This window comes from Protomyctophum parallelum (genome assembly GCF_964188405.1).
Source record: "Protomyctophum parallelum genome assembly, chromosome: 4".
Classification (NCBI taxonomy): domain Eukaryota; kingdom Metazoa; phylum Chordata; class Actinopteri; order Myctophiformes; family Myctophidae; genus Protomyctophum; species Protomyctophum parallelum.
The window spans coordinates 43,922,956-43,939,887 of record NC_139700.1 but is presented as its reverse complement, the minus strand read 5'-3'; the positions used below and the strand labels follow the sequence as shown (position 1 = coordinate 43,939,887).

Here is a 16,932-nt window from a genome sequence, read left to right as displayed (position 1 = left end):
GTAAATAATGCGGTGGCTTGTTTTTTTTGAGCAGTGCTAAGTGCTCACAATAAAGGGTTTTGTGTGTACTGTGTAGTCTGTAGAAATGTGTCCGAGCACGAAAATAGCGTTATAGCCTTTGTTCACCACCAAGTGTCACTCTGTTGCACAGCCTGACACACACAGGCCAGGGAGGAGGGCTTGCACAGTACAGTACAGTACAGTACAGTACAGTACAGTACAGTACAGTACAGTACAGTACAGTACAGTACAGTACAGTACAGTACAGTACAGTACAGTACAGTACAGTACAGTACAGTACAGACCCCCAAATTAATAGTATTTGTCTGCATATACCCCGTTACCAGATTTGTGTTTCCAAAATGTTCCACATTTTGCACTTTATTTCCACAAGATAGCAGATTATGCGATGCGTTGTGTGCTTGTAGATCTGCTATTCTCAAATAGCCAATGTATATAGTAGGTTTAAAGTGCTCATGTCATGTGGCCTGGCTATCATAGTCACGTCTTTTGGGCGGGAGGCGTACTATCATCCGACAGAGCATTGCTCCGAAGGAGCAATGCTCCGAGGTGCGCTGCGGGTCGGGAGAGGGTTGCGGTTAGGTTTAGGTGTCTGCCCCGGGGGAGGTTAGGGTTAGGGTGAGGGAGGAGGTAGGTTGTCGTTCGGACCAATGCTCCGTCGGATGAAAGGCATGCACTCCTTTTGGGCTCGTTTTCTTAAGACCTGGTTGCTTTATATCTTCCACAGAACCTGGCAACACTGCTCGTGCCCCAGTCAGACCCATACCTTCTTGGTTGCCTCAAAGAACGCTGCTGCACAGTGTGCACAATAAAACAAATTAAGTAATTAAACGTTCGTGGAAGAAGGGGAGTGAGGGTCTCTCTCTGCCAAGCCTGGATGATTTTACACAGGAGCAGTGAGGTCATCATAGCAAAGAGCACGCACACAATGTCTGGATCCTGGACAAACACATTCTTCCATTGGAGTTTGGAGACAGGAACTGTTTTGTGTTTGTGAACACAACATCGTCAAACGATCTGGTTATTTGAAGAAATATTGCATGGCGATTTCTTCTTTGTGGGGTTGGGAAGTATAGCCTATAATTTAAGACTGATTTATACTTTATACACGGCAGAAATGGACAATCACGATGCGTCCCGTCGTGATGTATTGTGAGCTTGTAGATTCTTTTGCACATTTTGGGTGCATGACACTCTTTAGCTAGTGGAGATGCGGTGTAACGACATGGATTTCTAAAACAAATTCGTTCAACGCTAAATATTTTGTTCATGTTCAGGAGACTTCGGGAAAAAAACGCTATGCTCCTGAATGCTGCTGCCTATAACGACATGGCATGGAAGGAAAGGAGGGGCATTTGCGTTTCTTTCACGGTAGTAAATGCTGCATTCGTGGTCTGGACAGGGCAGTTGTTTTACAGACGGGTAAAAGGGCAGGGGCCCTAAGCCTCCTTTGATGTCTATGTGTGCACGTCCCTGCTCTCCTGCAATTATAGCTCAGGGTCCGACTGCTTGAATCGGCCATTAACCCACTCAACCTTTCTTGTTAAAATGTATACTACAGCCATATGGCTGTGTTCCAGCCTTCATACCTTGCATGACGTGCCCTTGGCAGGACTCTGGGTCCATACTTCTCCTCCCTCAAAGAGGTTCTTCTTGGAGGAGACCGCTTCAGGAGGGCTGGGGATGTCCATCACACCTTGTTTGACTGCCTTGGCCTCCTGGGAGTTCTGGTGAACATAAAAAACGCCTGTGTTTTAGTTACAGTATACATGAAAGGTTCTTCTTCTGGCTTCTTCTGGCTCGTCGGGGTCGACCTCCAACAAAACAAAGAGATCCCCTGCTTTGCAACCCCCTGTTGCACGAGCAAACACACTGCCAGGTGAACTTTGACACCCAAAAGCTTTTAATGTTCACTTTTGAAGATATTATATCGTTATATAAGTCCAGGAGGCTGAATATATTAGTGTTTCTTACGATGAAAAACACATTCGTCACAAAGATGAAACATCGTGATCATAAATTGTGATCAAGAACAGAAACTTTGTGTTTTTCTTTCTATTCTTTATTTTCTTTTCTTTTTTACATTCCATGAATCCTCTATTAGTCATATACATGTCAAATTTTTTATGTAGCACTAATCAAAAACATGTGTACATTTAATATGTCGTAATAACTATACTCTTAACCACTTAACCCCTATACAGTAGGCTGTACATCCCCTTTACACCAGCCAATCTATACAAGCTCTTAACGTGTTGTGAATTGCGACATTTTGTGAGCTTACAGATTTGCTATTATCGCAGAATGTTCGCCTAAATAGGGCATGGCAGTGGCAGCCATTGTCTGGTTCTATCAATCCAGACCCCATTCATTTTCCCATAGAGATTAAAAAAAAAAAATCAATCAATTATTTTAAGAGAAAATTAAATAAAACAGCAAAACAAATATTATTATTATTATTATTCACAGAATCAAATGTTTTGTGGTCATGGTTCACCAGGATCCTGGATGGCTTGATTCTAGGCTTAAAATAATTTCTATATAGTGTGGAGTCTCGCCACAGTACCACCAGAATAAGGGGCGCGTTCCTATGGCAACCAGACAAACGCCGGCCGCGCCGACGCGTTCCGCCCATGGACGTGTCATAGACGCCGTCTACTACCCCAGAGCGATCCTAAACCAGCTGCGCCTAATCCGGCCGCCGCCCGTATAAGCAATCAACGACAGCCGCAATCTGCGCCCTTTATAAACGACACTCACACACTTAGCAGTGTCACTCGCTGGTTCACTCCAAGACGCTCGGGCAGCGTATGCCGACAACTTGGCTCTGGATGGTAAGTCCACACTTCTCTCACTAATGGATCCAGCAACACGAACTAAACGTACTGTTTGATTGTTTGTACCGCCACTCAAATCTGTCTTGTATTCCGCTTCATCAGGCTTGTAGGAGTGGGGCTGAAAGCACACACAGGAGTGTGTGCCCCCCATAAATAAGAGTCGCCTGGAAAGCCGCACATACCTGGAAACCCTCCTGGCTCGGTTCGGGGACGAGTAGCAGAAGACGGGACCCTCGTATCAACCGGCAGTCCACCGCACGTTAAGGTCGCAGTAAGACAAACGTTCTCTCACTATCACACGTTTTGTTAAGAGGCACTCACAGACGCTTGAGAAGCTAAGGATAATAAGAAGAATTGTGAACGAAGAAAACCACCCTGTTGATGTTTACTGAAGAGAAGACGTTTAGTTAACTGTGTCACGTTAACCCTGAAGACTGTGAAAGAAGAAAACCCTGTTGATGTTTATGGAAGAAAGCATGTTCTAGTTAAAGTGTCACGTTAACCCTGTGAACGAAGACAGGCCCGTTTGTGTTCAGTTAAACCCTTAAAAGACTTTAAGTTGACGAGAGCCCCCTTACACCGGTGAAAGAAGACCGAGACTGTAGTTAGAAATATAGTGCTCTTTTACCCACTGGCTGCCTTTGAAGTAGAGCGACCCCAGTATATAGAGAGAAATCAGAGTATAAATGCTTGTGTACCTACCTGTTGGCCGAGCCTAAGGGGCCCTAGGTCACATACTCCCCCCGGTCCCAAACCAAGTACTTTTACTCTGATTACTCACCCAAATGTAACCGAGTACTTCTACTCAAAAGTACTCTTCTGTACCCTGTGGATAGAGAAAGCTACCTAACCTCGTACCTACCTCCGGGGGAGCCTCCTGGCGCCCTCTGGACCCTGGAGAAGAAGAGGCGGAAAGTTACAGAAAAGTCTAGTTGGTAGATTGCCTAGACCGGAGTCTCCGGCCCCAACCCTGTACTTACCTTAACGGTGCTCTGACCGTTTGCTAACCACCCCTCTCATCCTCTGCAGTGACGTATCCATCCTAGGGGACCGGACTTCAAGAAAGAATGTTGTCTGATGAATTCTGATGTGAAACTGACTTTTGTTTGACCTTATCTGAAATAAAACAAGGGGCGCACCGTGTGTCTAACCCCTGATACTGCACTCTGAGTCCTGATTCCCACCCGACCTCCCACAATATATTTCTCTGGTCTGGAACCATTATGGAACCAGCAAATGACTGCCACTAAATATGCCCTGTAAGCTACAGTGTAAACATGTGTTTCTGACACCATGCGCTCTGCTTCATCGACATACTGCAGACCAAAGTATCGTCCGCTTCCTAGAATAATGGTATTTTTTTGTAAGATTTGTTTTGGAGCTTAGTATAGGCCTTTATTTAATACAGTAGACTGACAGGAACCAGCAACACGCAGCCTGCAGGGTGCCTGGTATATCTGTATCTCTGCTGAACAACACAGCACGTATAAAACCAAGCATGCTGTGTGTGGACGGTGATGTCATACTGTTGGCATTGGGGGTTTTGCAACAACCAGGGGCCTTCGGGCATGCACCCGGCCGGCTCCCTCATGTTTTAATGGCAGGTGTGATGATGACTCAGGTACGACGTACAGGGATGAGCGAGAGAGAGAGCTTGGCTCTGCCTCAGACGAGGCTGTAAATCCTCTCTCTCTAATGACAGAGCAGGCAGGTGTTTTGATGGTCTGACCTAAGGGGCCAGGTGGTTGACTTTGATGTGAGTACTCGGAGATATGACGAAGAGACACCCTCTGTATCAGTGGTTCCCAAAGTGGGGTCCGGGGACCCCCAGGGGTCCTTGAGGGAGTTCCAGGGGGTCCCCAGCTAAATGATAGTTTGGAACCAAATGGACCCTTATGCGTCTGTAACTCTGAGAGTGTACAAATGGAACCAAATGGACCCATGAGGGTCCATTTGGTTCCATTTGGTTAAATTAACATGATTTTACAATATACATTTTGGGGTCCCAGATATATAAATGCCATTAAATGGGGGTGTCAAACTGGGGGTCCTTGAAATTAAACTGCTAGAGCCCTAAAAATCTTCACTTATGGGGGTCCCTGGCATATATTTTCAAAGGGGGTCTGTGGGACAATTAGTGTCAATTTGGGGGTCCTTGACATGAAAATGTTTGGGAACCACTGATCTATATCGTCGCTGTTGGTAAGAAGCATCCTATCTCCATATTTTAAGTTTTGGTGTTTTTTTGTAAATTAACGCCCTACTTGATCATACTACAGCATCACACAGAAGCATCAGCTATCTGTTTTGGAATTTGGATCCTGAAAAGTTTATTTGGACATTGAGGTTTCCTGCCCGACAGAGACAACAATATAGACAAGTGAGGCGTTCTGAATAAGCCTGATTCATACTTCAGGCATTATTATAAACCAAGGCAACGGAGTAATAACACATTGTGTCACCACCAACAGTAGTATTGGTGGTGGTGGTGGTGCTGTGGAGGGGAAGCCCGTGAGGAGGGCGTTGATCATCGTCTCATCAATGGGGCCCTGTGTGTGTGTGTGTGTGTGTGTGTGTGTGTGTGTGTGTGTGTGTGTGTGTGTGTGTGTGTGTGTGTTGGACTTGGACGGGCACACACACACACACACACACACACACACACACACACACACACACACACACGCCAGGTGGCCGATCTCACCTCAACAGCGTGTGTGTACTGCTCTCTCTTGTCGTCGATCTTGGTCAGCAGGACGGGGGGATGGGTCTTCTTGAAGCTGTTGCTGTATTCCCCCCAAAAAACAAAGACATTCATTGTCAGTGAAATGTTAAACGTGTCACATACAAGGAGAAGAGAGAGAAGCACATGTGGGATAGAGGTCCGTTGTGCACCAATGGGACATATGATCCATTTCACACACTGGGTCCCATTTATACAATGTGAGTAATCATTTAAGTCTAGCTCTCTAGCTCTAGACGTGTGTTGCGTCAGGTCAGAGCTCCAGGGAGTGATACGGCCAGTTCATGTATAATACGTATCACCCTCAGGACAAAATGTGTCCTGAGGACAAATGTGTCCCCCATGGCATTGCCAGGACAAACATGTTCCTCTGGCCCAGTAGACGTGTCATATTTTGTCCTGTCATTTGTATAGACCAGCGGTCCCCGAAGCGTTTATGGCTGTCATATGATGTAAACTCAATGTACTTGTAACAATAATTATGCAGACACTATACAAACACACAAAGTGCTAGACCAATTCAATCTGATCTCAACTACTATGCTCTTTTTCAGTACTTGGACATTATTGAATAAATACGGCATTACAGAGTAATGGTTTTGCCAGTTTTTATTATACTTTTTATTTTTACCTGTCATGCAAAATCTATGTAGTATTTTGAGAAACCAGTAAGACGCCTTAATATAGGCGACGGGCGACCGAAGGGCTGACACACACTACCGGAAATAATGTCACTTCATTATGTCAGCACTGTCGTAGAAGTTTCATTTTAAATTGTCTCATGCAAGCATTGTGGTCCAAAAATAACTGTCTCAGCGATATTGTCAGGGAGTTAATTGTCTATGTGTCGGCACAACTGTAAATAAACTGTATCATTGCATTTTTATTTGTACACAAACACACATGGCCTCGACCAGGTTCCCATTTTATGTTGTGTAACCATTAAGAAAGAGTGTAAATTCCATCCCCCAGCCACACACACACACACACACGTGCGTGCATTTCATAGACCCTCGGAGCACAGTGTTGCAGTGCATCGATCACTCTTTGTGTACTGTAGACGGTGTTGATACGATTCTTGGCCTGGTTCAGGTGACTTTTGGCAGTGCAAAGGTACCTTCTAGTCTTATGCGTATGTATACTTGCGTCGATTACGTTAGACTCTGCAAGGCACTTTACAGTAAAGTGAGTCTTATATACTGGCCTCAGAATGAGACACGGTCTCACTCTCAGCCCACCTTCTGATGTCCAAATAAAGCCCATAGCAGCCTAATCCACGGCTAATCTCTCGCCTTTTTTTTTACTAAAACACAAAGACAAACCACATCCCGTCTGGTTTATACAGACTGACCCCGACATCTTGTGTTATTATTATGTCACCGGCTCACTTTGTGCATTATTTGTATTTGGAGTGTTTTGTGGAGAAACCTAGGCATGCCTGAGTCATTAGAATAAAAGTCCTGGCAGATTACATGGTAGCTTTTTGCCATGCCTGGATTCATTGTTAACTGCTGAGATACTGATCCAGCTGAATGATGTCATACCTTCTGTACAAGGAGGGGGGGGGGGGCGGCAGGACATTTTAATATGGACAAGATCCTTCACTTGCATTTAATAAGAATGGCTCAATTCCTTTTCCACAACTGGAGGGAGAACACACACATCAAAAGACATATATGTCTAATGATGTCATGATTAGTAAATGGGATGTCAGAAAAAATGGGGCAATCTGGGAATTATAGAGGCCTACTAGGCTATATTCACTGTTCTCACTCTGGGACCAAGAAAGAACTCTCACTACTTCATCGTACGATAGTGCCGCGCACAGAAACTAGCTGATCTATAAGCTCACAAAAACGGCGTGTTTTGCAGTCTTGTTTTTGACAGTAAATTAGTCAAATAATCTACAAGTTTTAGTCATAGTCCTTTGAATAATTTTCATTTAGTTTAGTCATATTTTAGTCACCTGGAATGTTTTAGTGTTAGTCGACTAAATGTCATGCGATTTTAGTCGACTAAATCTACAGTTGATTTAGTCGACTAAAATGTATTTCGGCGGTCCTTGATGTCGTCTTAATGGTTGATTTTACAGCAGCGCGATGCATTGTGAGCTTGTAGATCGGCTATTTTCAGCATGCAACCAAGTGTAAAATGACTTGTACTGGATGACTTGTCCACTAGTCCATTCCTAACATTTTAGTCTAGTTTTTATTTGGTGACAAAATTGTCAGTATATTTAGTGTATCTTAACCATCGTAGCTTAGTTTTCATTTAGTTTCCATTTAGTTTTCCATTTAGTTTTCCATTCAGTAGTCAACGAACATTCCGGCCGCGCGACGACACCGCCGTACGAGAAAAGCAACAGATCATAATGGGGCTTTATAACACTTGATAACTTACTACCGTAGAGTAGACTGCCCGGAGCCATGTGGCCGTTCAACAGCCCATACTTCAACCGTCCGGCCACTAGAGAAAAGAATACGCTAACCCCAGCCAGCGCCCCCCCACCCCCACCCCCCCTGCCTGCATCTGGTCGGAGTTATAACCACCAGCCATAAATCACGGCTGACAAAAGGTGATGCACGGAGAGAGGTGGAGAGGTCGCCTCTAAACCCTCTTGTGTCTGTGTTTACTTTCCGACACCAGCCGTTTAACCAGCATAAACTGCCTTTAGTGCCGTCAAGGGGCCGCGCTGTCTAAAGACATGTATAATAGGCCCTTCGGGGGGTTCTCACGCAATCAGACATAGCGATTTGGATTTGGAGGGGTTTTCTTTTTTTATTGCTTCCTTGGAATACTGTATTACTGCTACATACTTTATCACCACTGGCACTGGTTCCTTGCTTATAACTTTTGTTTCTTTTTATCACCTATTTATTACACAGTATTTCGTTATATCGTCGCTGTCAGGTGAGAACCGTGTAGCCTAATAAAGCCTATATGTCCGAAACTGTTACTTTTCAGTAGATGGAAAGAAAATAATCAGTTTTGCTTTTTTGCTAAAATGTGAACTCACCTTTTCTTCAGCGACCTGTTGAGGGATTGTGTTCTCTCCGTGATCTGAAAAAGAAAACGATATTATGTTATTTCTTGGACTGGAAGATGGATGACTTCCACATTTCTACATAAATTCAGCGCACGGGGAGGAATTTGCTGATCGAGGTAGTGTTGTTAATTACACTTCTGCATTTTTGGTCTTAGATTTCTCTATTTTTCCTCCAATTCAAACAAAGTAACCTCTACTGGGCTTCATCAAACGACTGCAACCATAGCTGCTCTCATAACTTCAATGTATTCATGCAGCCCCTGTACAGTGCAAGGCTAGTATTTATGCATGATTACAGTGAATTCCCAATATCAGGAGAGTCCATTCCATCTGCATTCGTTCGTCATCTTAAGGCCGTGGTTAGATGTTAAATGTCTCAAATCTTTTTAATTACAAGGTTTTGGTATGCATTAGTCCTCGGACCCCCTGCATAACTCACTCTGCGTTACAGACCTGTAAAGGTCCATTTGGTTAATCGTAACTATTATTAATTTAGCTGGGAAGGAACCCCCTGGAACCTCCTCAAGGATCTCTTGGGGGTTCGCGGAACCCATACTCTGAGAACCAGCGGTTTAGGAGGTGAATCAGAATCAGAAAAGTTTTATTGTCACACATTTAACTTTACAGTGGACAATTTACAGTCATGAAACCCTTGTAATGCAAAACTATATGGGCCCCTTGGTGGCAAAAACTACTTGACCGCCCTGTATCCAAACAGAAAAGTCCTATCTGATTGTTACACGATGTTAAACTCACTTTGTCACTTACTTTGCCACTCGATTTGCCACTCGATTTGTCATTCACTTTAGCATGTGCATACCCTCTATTGAACCAGTCCAGAGTGTTTCCACTGAAAATGAACTGGTTCAGAACCCTAAAAGTTGGTTCGGAACTGGAACCAAAAAATGGCCGCCGGTTCCGTGAAAGCACCAAGGTTCCAAGAATAACAACTAAATTAAATAAATAAATTGTAGTGGTTTTCTTTTCCCTTCCATTGAGACATTTAGATCCCGTGTCTATCGGTTTTACATGCCCTTATAGACACCTGGTTTCTGGTTTGACACAAATTTTGACCTGGATGTATAAAAAATGTGTTTCTCAGTGATAGAAATAACTAAATAATAAAGAAATAAACATTTGAGCAGGAGATCCGGGTTCACTTCAAATACCCACCGGCTGCAAACCAAAACAGGAAAGTTACAGTGCAGCTTAATCTAATCACGCACGCACGCACGCACGCACGCGCACACACTCACACACACACACACACACACACACACACACACACACACACTCACCGAGAAAGTATTTTCTGCTGTCAGAACCTCTTCATTCCCTTTCTGAAATTACAGACACAAGCAGAAGGCTGGCTCAAGGACACAGCCTTCAAAAACCATGAACCTGTCCTGACCTATCGCTGGGTCAATCAGTCTGAACTAGCTTTCATAAAGAGAAGAATGTTTTAATAGAGAATTGATATTGTCAATAAAGAAGACTGGATTTGCAATTGTCTTATAGTTTGAGTGGATTCAGTTACGTATAGCCTGTGGACAAAGACAAAGAGCATGTTCTGGTTACAAGGGATAACGGCGTTATCCTCTCCGTTTAATCAAAACCTCATATTGTCCAAAACTCTTACTTTTCAGAAGAAAAATATATATCAAGGCGAGATAAGTTAACATTGAACTTACTGTAGTTATATTTAATGTTTTACTTCCATAATTGAAGTGAGAACTTGTGAGTAGTTATTGAATATGTACACCTCTGTGGGAAGTTGGTTAGAAATTCCTTTGGGGACAAAAAAAACCCCTTAACTCTGTGACAGTGTTGATTTAGTCGACTACCTTTTTCCACTGACGAAATCTATTGGAAACTACATTTAAACTAAGCTATGATGACTAAAACTAAGACTAAATATACTGACAATTTCATCAACAAATAAAAACTAGACTAAAATGTTAGGAAGAGACAAGAGATTCAGTATTCAGTCATTTTACAATTGGTTGCATGCTGAAAATAGCAGATCTACAAGCTTGCAGATCGGCTATTTTCAGCAATCGAGGCATCGAGGCCCGTCAAAACACATTTTAGTCGACTAAATCAACTGCAGATTTAGTCGACTAAAATCATATGATATTTAGTGGACTAAAACTAGACATTCCAGGTGACTAAAATGTGACTAAAACTAAATTAAAACTATTGAAGAGACAAACAAAATAGTCAAAATAATTAAAAAATATATATAAGATCTAGCTCACAATGAGTCACATTGCAAAGTATTGTGAGCTTGTAGATCAGCTATTTTCACTAAAGTTTCGGGAACTACTGTTTTAGTATAACACAGCACAAAATGTTTGTTTTGCCGTCGTTATCTTTACCATCTCCAACATGAGTGGAACATTTCAACCAATTAAAATCCTACATTATACGTATTTGATCCCCGATCCCTTTTCCCCCTCAACATCAAATCATTCTTCCCCCATATTGGCTGATCCCCAAGCTCACAACGTGCTGTGTTGTGATGCGTTGTGAGCTAATAGATCTACTATTGTTCACCTATCATGACATACCAAGGAATAGGGGGTTCATGTGGTTAACTTGACAAACCTTTGTTCTCCAGTGGAGTGGAACATTTTAAATTGTAAATGGTGCACACCACACTGTACAGGCATGCTTAAACCACTTATGTGAGGTTGCATTACAAATGAGTGACAAACAATTACTGGGTTGAACCCAAAGTAACCCGTTGTCTTTAGCAGGTCTCACACAACACAATGTGCTGAACAAACACACCGCAATAAATCCATCCATTATGCATCCATTATGAGTTCCTTGATCACACTAACATGCACTGTAGTGGGACACACGCACGCACGCACACACACACACACACACACACACAAATACACATGCATGCGACTTACAAGTTGAAACTGAACACATTGGCTGTAAAGATAATATAAAATGATGTTACATTTTCTCCCCAGCAATTTGTTAACTGCATCATAATCATTTTAAAGCCTTTATCCATATTTTATGTTGGCTATTAAAATATATCTATCTAATCTACCTTTTTACCTTCTTTTTCTTTGATTTCTTCTTTCTTTTTTATTTCACCTTTTTTTTCTTTGGAAAATGCTGAATAATTTTGTCATTTTGAATTTGAATACAGATGTTCCATCCTGGGGGTCCCTGGCACAAAACAAAACATTTTCAGATGGGAGTCCGTGGCCAAAATATCAATATGGGGTATTTGACAGGACAGTGTCAGTTTGTGAAGGACCCCCAGATATATGTATTTGGCCGACGACCTCCATCTGAAAATATGTTGTTCCAGGGACCTCTCAGAAGCAAAGATTTGAATTAAAAACGTTCGCTCTGAAAGAATATATATTCAAAGATTTGCACCACATTCGAACTTTTCAAAAATAGCAGACCTACAAGCTCGTAGCGCGGCACCGAGTGCCGCGCTACGAGCTTGTAGATCTGCTATTTTTCAACAGCTAAATCATAACATAAAGCTTAAAGAAAACACCAAAAATGGGTTAATTACCTTGGGGACGGGACCCTTGGGACTGAAGGGACTGAGGGTCATCTCGTCTCCGTCCACACTGGTGCTGCTGAAGATCCTCATCCTCTCCGCTGCCTCCTGGCGTCTCTTCTCCATGTCCCCCTTCATCCTCCTCTTCTCCTCCTGCTCATCCATACAGACACACACACACACACACACACACACACACCGTTTTAATGAGGGGACGCACAATTTTATATACGGTTTATTTATAATGATACAGAACTAATTGATTTAATCGATTATAAAATATATATATATATATTTTAGATTTAATTTAAAGAATATATTTTTAGGGAAACCTTACATTTCTTTCTTTTTTGGTTTTTAAAAGCGTTGAAACTGATGATTTTGTAGATCGGCTATATTGGGTATATTTTGGTTTGACACCACTTTGGCGTGAGCTGCGTGACACTGTTGTATGATTAAGTATAAAGTGGCTAATCAGACTAATTGATTATAGTCGATTATACATTTTAAATTCATTGTTTTGAATGCGCTTCTCAATGATTTGATTAATTGATAAAGGTGATCGATAGAATAATATTAATCGCTAATCAATCATTGCAGCCCTACTACTGAGAAATATTGTCCACTGGAAGTGTGTTATCATGTTGTAATGATACTAAATTAATGGTATTTGGCTTTTTACCTGTCACTTCAGGCATCGTTGCAAGTCCAGTGCAGAATGTTTTGATAATATTTGACTGTGTAAAACGGGCGGTTTTTCAGTCTACACCAAGTCTCTTCGCCAAACTCTATCTTTCAAACTATTCAATCAAAGTATGATCAAAACTACACACCTGTAAAGTTTTCTGACTGCATGTTGCACGGTCGTGACGCAAGGAGGATGTTGACAAAATGTGTCCACAGACACATAAACACCAAACACACACAGACTCACAGGGGTAAACCAATACGAGCCACACTGTCGCGGCTGGTAACCACATGTATGTATGTGAAGGAAGCAGAACAGTTTGCATTGTGGGTAGTGAAGACGCAAGACTTTACTGGCTTACAAACACATACCAAAAAGGAAGATATTTACTTAAAGCTTCTGGGTAGAAAATGTTGGTGGCTTTGCCATCTGGAGAGAGCGGATTGTTACCATTCTTTTTATCTACAGTTACGTCACGTCCTAGACTCCTAGTACGTGTGAATAGGGGAAAGGAATTGATTGCGTTGGAGAGGGAAACAAAGGTGGTTGTTATCTTGCATAGATTTGGCTCCTTTTTATGGCTCAGGAGCTTGAAAAACTAATATTTGGATGTCCTGTCTTGTGTATACTATCCTCAAACACACCCCTCAAATACCTGTATGTGTGTCTCAAAGAAACTCCAAAATACAGCTGACCAAAAGTGACGTAGGGTGGCTGGAGCCGGTTAAAGATTATGTAATCTTTGGGCATAATAGTTCTATATAGCTAATGATGAAATATAGCTAATGATGTTTGAGCTGTCCTGGTGAAAAGAGGCATCCGTATCGGAGTGATATCGGAATCAGAATTTTAGAGCAATCGGACATATCAGCAAAAAATGCCAATATCGGACATCTCTACACGTGGCCTGGATTTTGACCCGCATGACCTTCTCAAGATTCTTTGCTTTCCAAGATTGTTAAGGCCAATCTGAACCGGGAATGTGTGTGTGTGTGTGTGTGTGTGTGTGTGTGTGTGTGTGTGTGTGTGTGTGTGTGTGTGTGTGTGTTGTGTGTGTGTGTGTGTGTGTGTGTGTGTGTGTGTGTGCGTGCGTGCGTGTGGGATGGGGAATGGTGGGGGCGTGCAACACATTTTGAAGGAACCTTAACGGTGCACAGCTGTACGTCACCTCCTCTTTGGCCAAGCGTTGCTGGTCCTCCTCCTCTCTGCGGTGCTCCTCGTCGGCGCGGACCCTGCGCCTCTCCTCCCTCCTCGTCTTCAGCTCCTCCAGCTCCTGCTCGGCGCCCGCCTGCCGCTGTCTTAGCTGCTCCAGCTCCTGGCTCTCCTTCTCCTGGTGGCTCCGGCGGATCTTCTCCAGACGCTGCTCTGTCTCCAGGACCGCCGCCACCTCCGGTTGGTCCGGTTGCTCCGCCGCCTGAACCCCCGTTCTGTTACTGAACGACGACGCACAGCGAGAAACATGAACCACTGTTCTGTTACTGAACGACGACGCACAGCGAGAAACATGAACCACCGTTCTGTTACTGAACGACGACGCACAGTCAGAAACATGAACCACCGTTCTGTTACTGAACGACGACGCACAGTCAGAAACATGAACCACCGTTCTGTTTTCGTCGAATAAAACTAAGACGAAAAATGTTCGTCGACTACCTTTTTTCACTGACGAAAACTAAATGGAAACTAAGCTACGATGACTAAAACCAAGATACCGACAATTTCGTCAACAAATAAAAACTAGACTAAAATGTTAGGAAGGGACTAGTGGACAAGAGAAAGAGATGCAGTATAAGTGATTTTACAATCGGTTTCATGCTGAAGATAGCCGATCCCATGCCCCTCTAACACTCTCCGCACGTCCCTGGTCCCCGACATATCGGTAGACATAGATCTCCATACACCAGACTATAGTCATGATACCACACTGTAATGGAGGTGACCTCATTAGCTGCCACGGTCGTGGATACGTACCCGGAAGGTGTTTTGGATTTATTGTTATTGCAGGACGTCGTCACATCCTCCCTGGCTGATGCGTCTCTGTGGCTGACGTGGCTGGGCTTTGCCTCCTGGTGAAGGAAGACCTTGGACGTGTACGAGACTTTCACCTCTTTCCTCTTTTCAACCTGCACAGTGACGACGGTTGTGGAAATGTGATGTCCGGTTAGCTTTCACATTATTCAATCGTTTACTTTTTTCACGGTAAATTTCCTGGGTGTTCATTTTACCCTGAAGGCCTTTGCAGTTTACACAGTCAATATTTACTGGAAAAGCTTCTGTGGAATTAATATTTGGAGCTCCTCCCAGAGTCTTTATCACTGTGTGTTGGAGGGCAAGTTAGTGCATGTGAGTGTGTGTGTTTTCGGTGTGAATCACCGGAAGGCAATAAGGCCAGTGAGACAACTCCCGCTGACTGGATCATGAGTCGTGTCAGTGACATTGTTAAAGTAGTTGTGTATCTGTGTGTGTGTGTGTGTGTGTGTGTGTGTGTGTGTGTGTGTGTGTGTGTGTGTGTGTGTGTGTGTGTGTGTGTGTGTGTGCGTGCGTGTGTCTGTGTGTGTGTGTGTGTGTGTGTGTGTGTGTGTGTGTGTGTGTGTGTGTGTGCGTGCGTGCGTGCGTGCGTGCGTGCGTGCGTGCGTGCGTGCGTGCGTGCGTCATTAGAACGTGGGGGCCCTTTAGGGCAGTGTTTTACCGGTAATTACTCCCATAACCTCATATGTCCAAAATGCTTACTGTTTTTTGTTTTTGTTTTGCTTTAAGAACTAAAATTAGACAATCCCCTCCCCCTATAATGACACAGTAAACAGAGACGCCAGGCTGACAGAAACTACAGTTTATGTGTTTTTGTTCAAAGAAGGGACTCCACCATTATACCTCTGCTTGTGACTTTTGAAGCTCCTCCACCTTCTTGGCCGCCCGTCTCTGTTCCTCCCTCGTTTTCTCCTCTCTCGCCTTCTCCCTCCTGGCCTGCTCTGCTGCTCTAAACGCCTCCTCCTCCTCCTCGCGTTCCTTCCTCCTCTCGCTCGATGTCCTCCTCGTCGTCTTCTCCTCTTCCTCCCGCTCTTTCTGCTGTCTGTGTAAACGCGTGGAGGCCGCCGCCGTCGTCGTCGTCGTCGTCGTCGTCGTGGTCGTGGTGGCTGTCCGGGCGGTCTTGTTCCGGAGAGCTCCTTCTCTCACGGAGGTCGTCGTCTGCTTTCCGTTCAGCAGCGCCTTGCCGTCCACCTCCTCCGGCTCCTGCATGCGCTGCTGCTGCCTGCGTTTCTCCTCCTCCGGCTCCTGGCTGCTGCCGAGCTCCTGCATGCGCTGCTGCCTGCGTTTCTCCTCCTCCTCCGGCTCCTGGCTGCTGCCGAGCTCCTGCATGCGCTGCTGCCTGCGTTTCTCCTCCTCCTCCGGCTCCTGGCTGCTGCCGAGCTCCTGCATGCGCTGCTGCCTGCGTTTCTCCCGGCGCTGCGTCCAGTCGCTGAAGCCCTCGTCCTCCTCCAGAGAGGGAGAGCTGCCGGGCTTCAGGCTGCTGTCGTACCTGAGGAGGGAACACAGGGAGAAGTTTGTTATGTTATGTCATACTTATAGGTCATATACTACTCAGGTCATAGGCTACTACTCGGGAGGGTACTCGGGCGGTAACGTGCCTGCTCACCACCGCGGAGGTTGTAACTTGTAGTTGTAATCCACCGTGGTGCATGCATCCGCCTTTGTCGAGCTTCGGAGGGGGGAGTCAGTATAGGATGCAATAGCAGTGACAACACACTTAATGTGTGGCATAATGACTAAAATTGGAGATATCGGTCGCATCAGCACTTCTGCACAACTGAACCGTCCACAGAATGTACAGTATGCCTATGATTGTGCATATTGGTCAGATCAGTTGGTTCTGCCTATCTGACTGACTTCGGTGGGACGGTTCTCAGGTGAAGGAAAGATACACACACCCTGCACACACGTACGCAGAGATTTTGCACATTTATAGATAGATAGATGCTGATGAAGGATGTAGAGTTGATTTATATTCATAGTGGCTATATAGCTATACTACAGTTAATTAATTATTAACCCATTCTGGAC

At 44.2% G+C, this 16,932-nt stretch overlaps 1 protein-coding gene across 4 annotated transcripts in view; it reads right to left on the bottom strand.

Annotated features, from left to right (window-relative positions):
* Positions 1-16,932, bottom strand: part of lsp1a (lymphocyte specific protein 1 a) — a 53,651-nt gene that overhangs the window by 11,807 nt on the left and 24,912 nt on the right. For 3 of the 4 annotated variants that reach the window (XM_083763920.1, XM_083763917.1, XM_083763919.1), the window contains exons 3-10: positions 15,745-16,390; positions 14,845-14,996; positions 14,042-14,306; positions 12,198-12,338; positions 9,943-9,984; positions 8,615-8,658; positions 5,560-5,641; positions 1,611-1,748 (exon numbers count right to left, since the gene is read on the bottom strand). In XM_083763920.1, coding sequence (XP_083620046.1) covers positions 1,611-1,748; positions 5,560-5,641; positions 8,615-8,658; positions 9,943-9,984; positions 12,198-12,338; positions 14,042-14,306; positions 14,845-14,996; positions 15,745-16,390 — 1,510 coding nt within the window. The remainder of the gene's footprint in view (positions 1-1,610; positions 1,749-5,559; positions 5,642-8,614; positions 8,659-9,942; positions 9,985-12,197; positions 12,339-14,041; positions 14,307-14,844; positions 14,997-15,744; positions 16,391-16,932) is intronic. The other variant, XM_083763918.1, reaches the window with a different exon arrangement.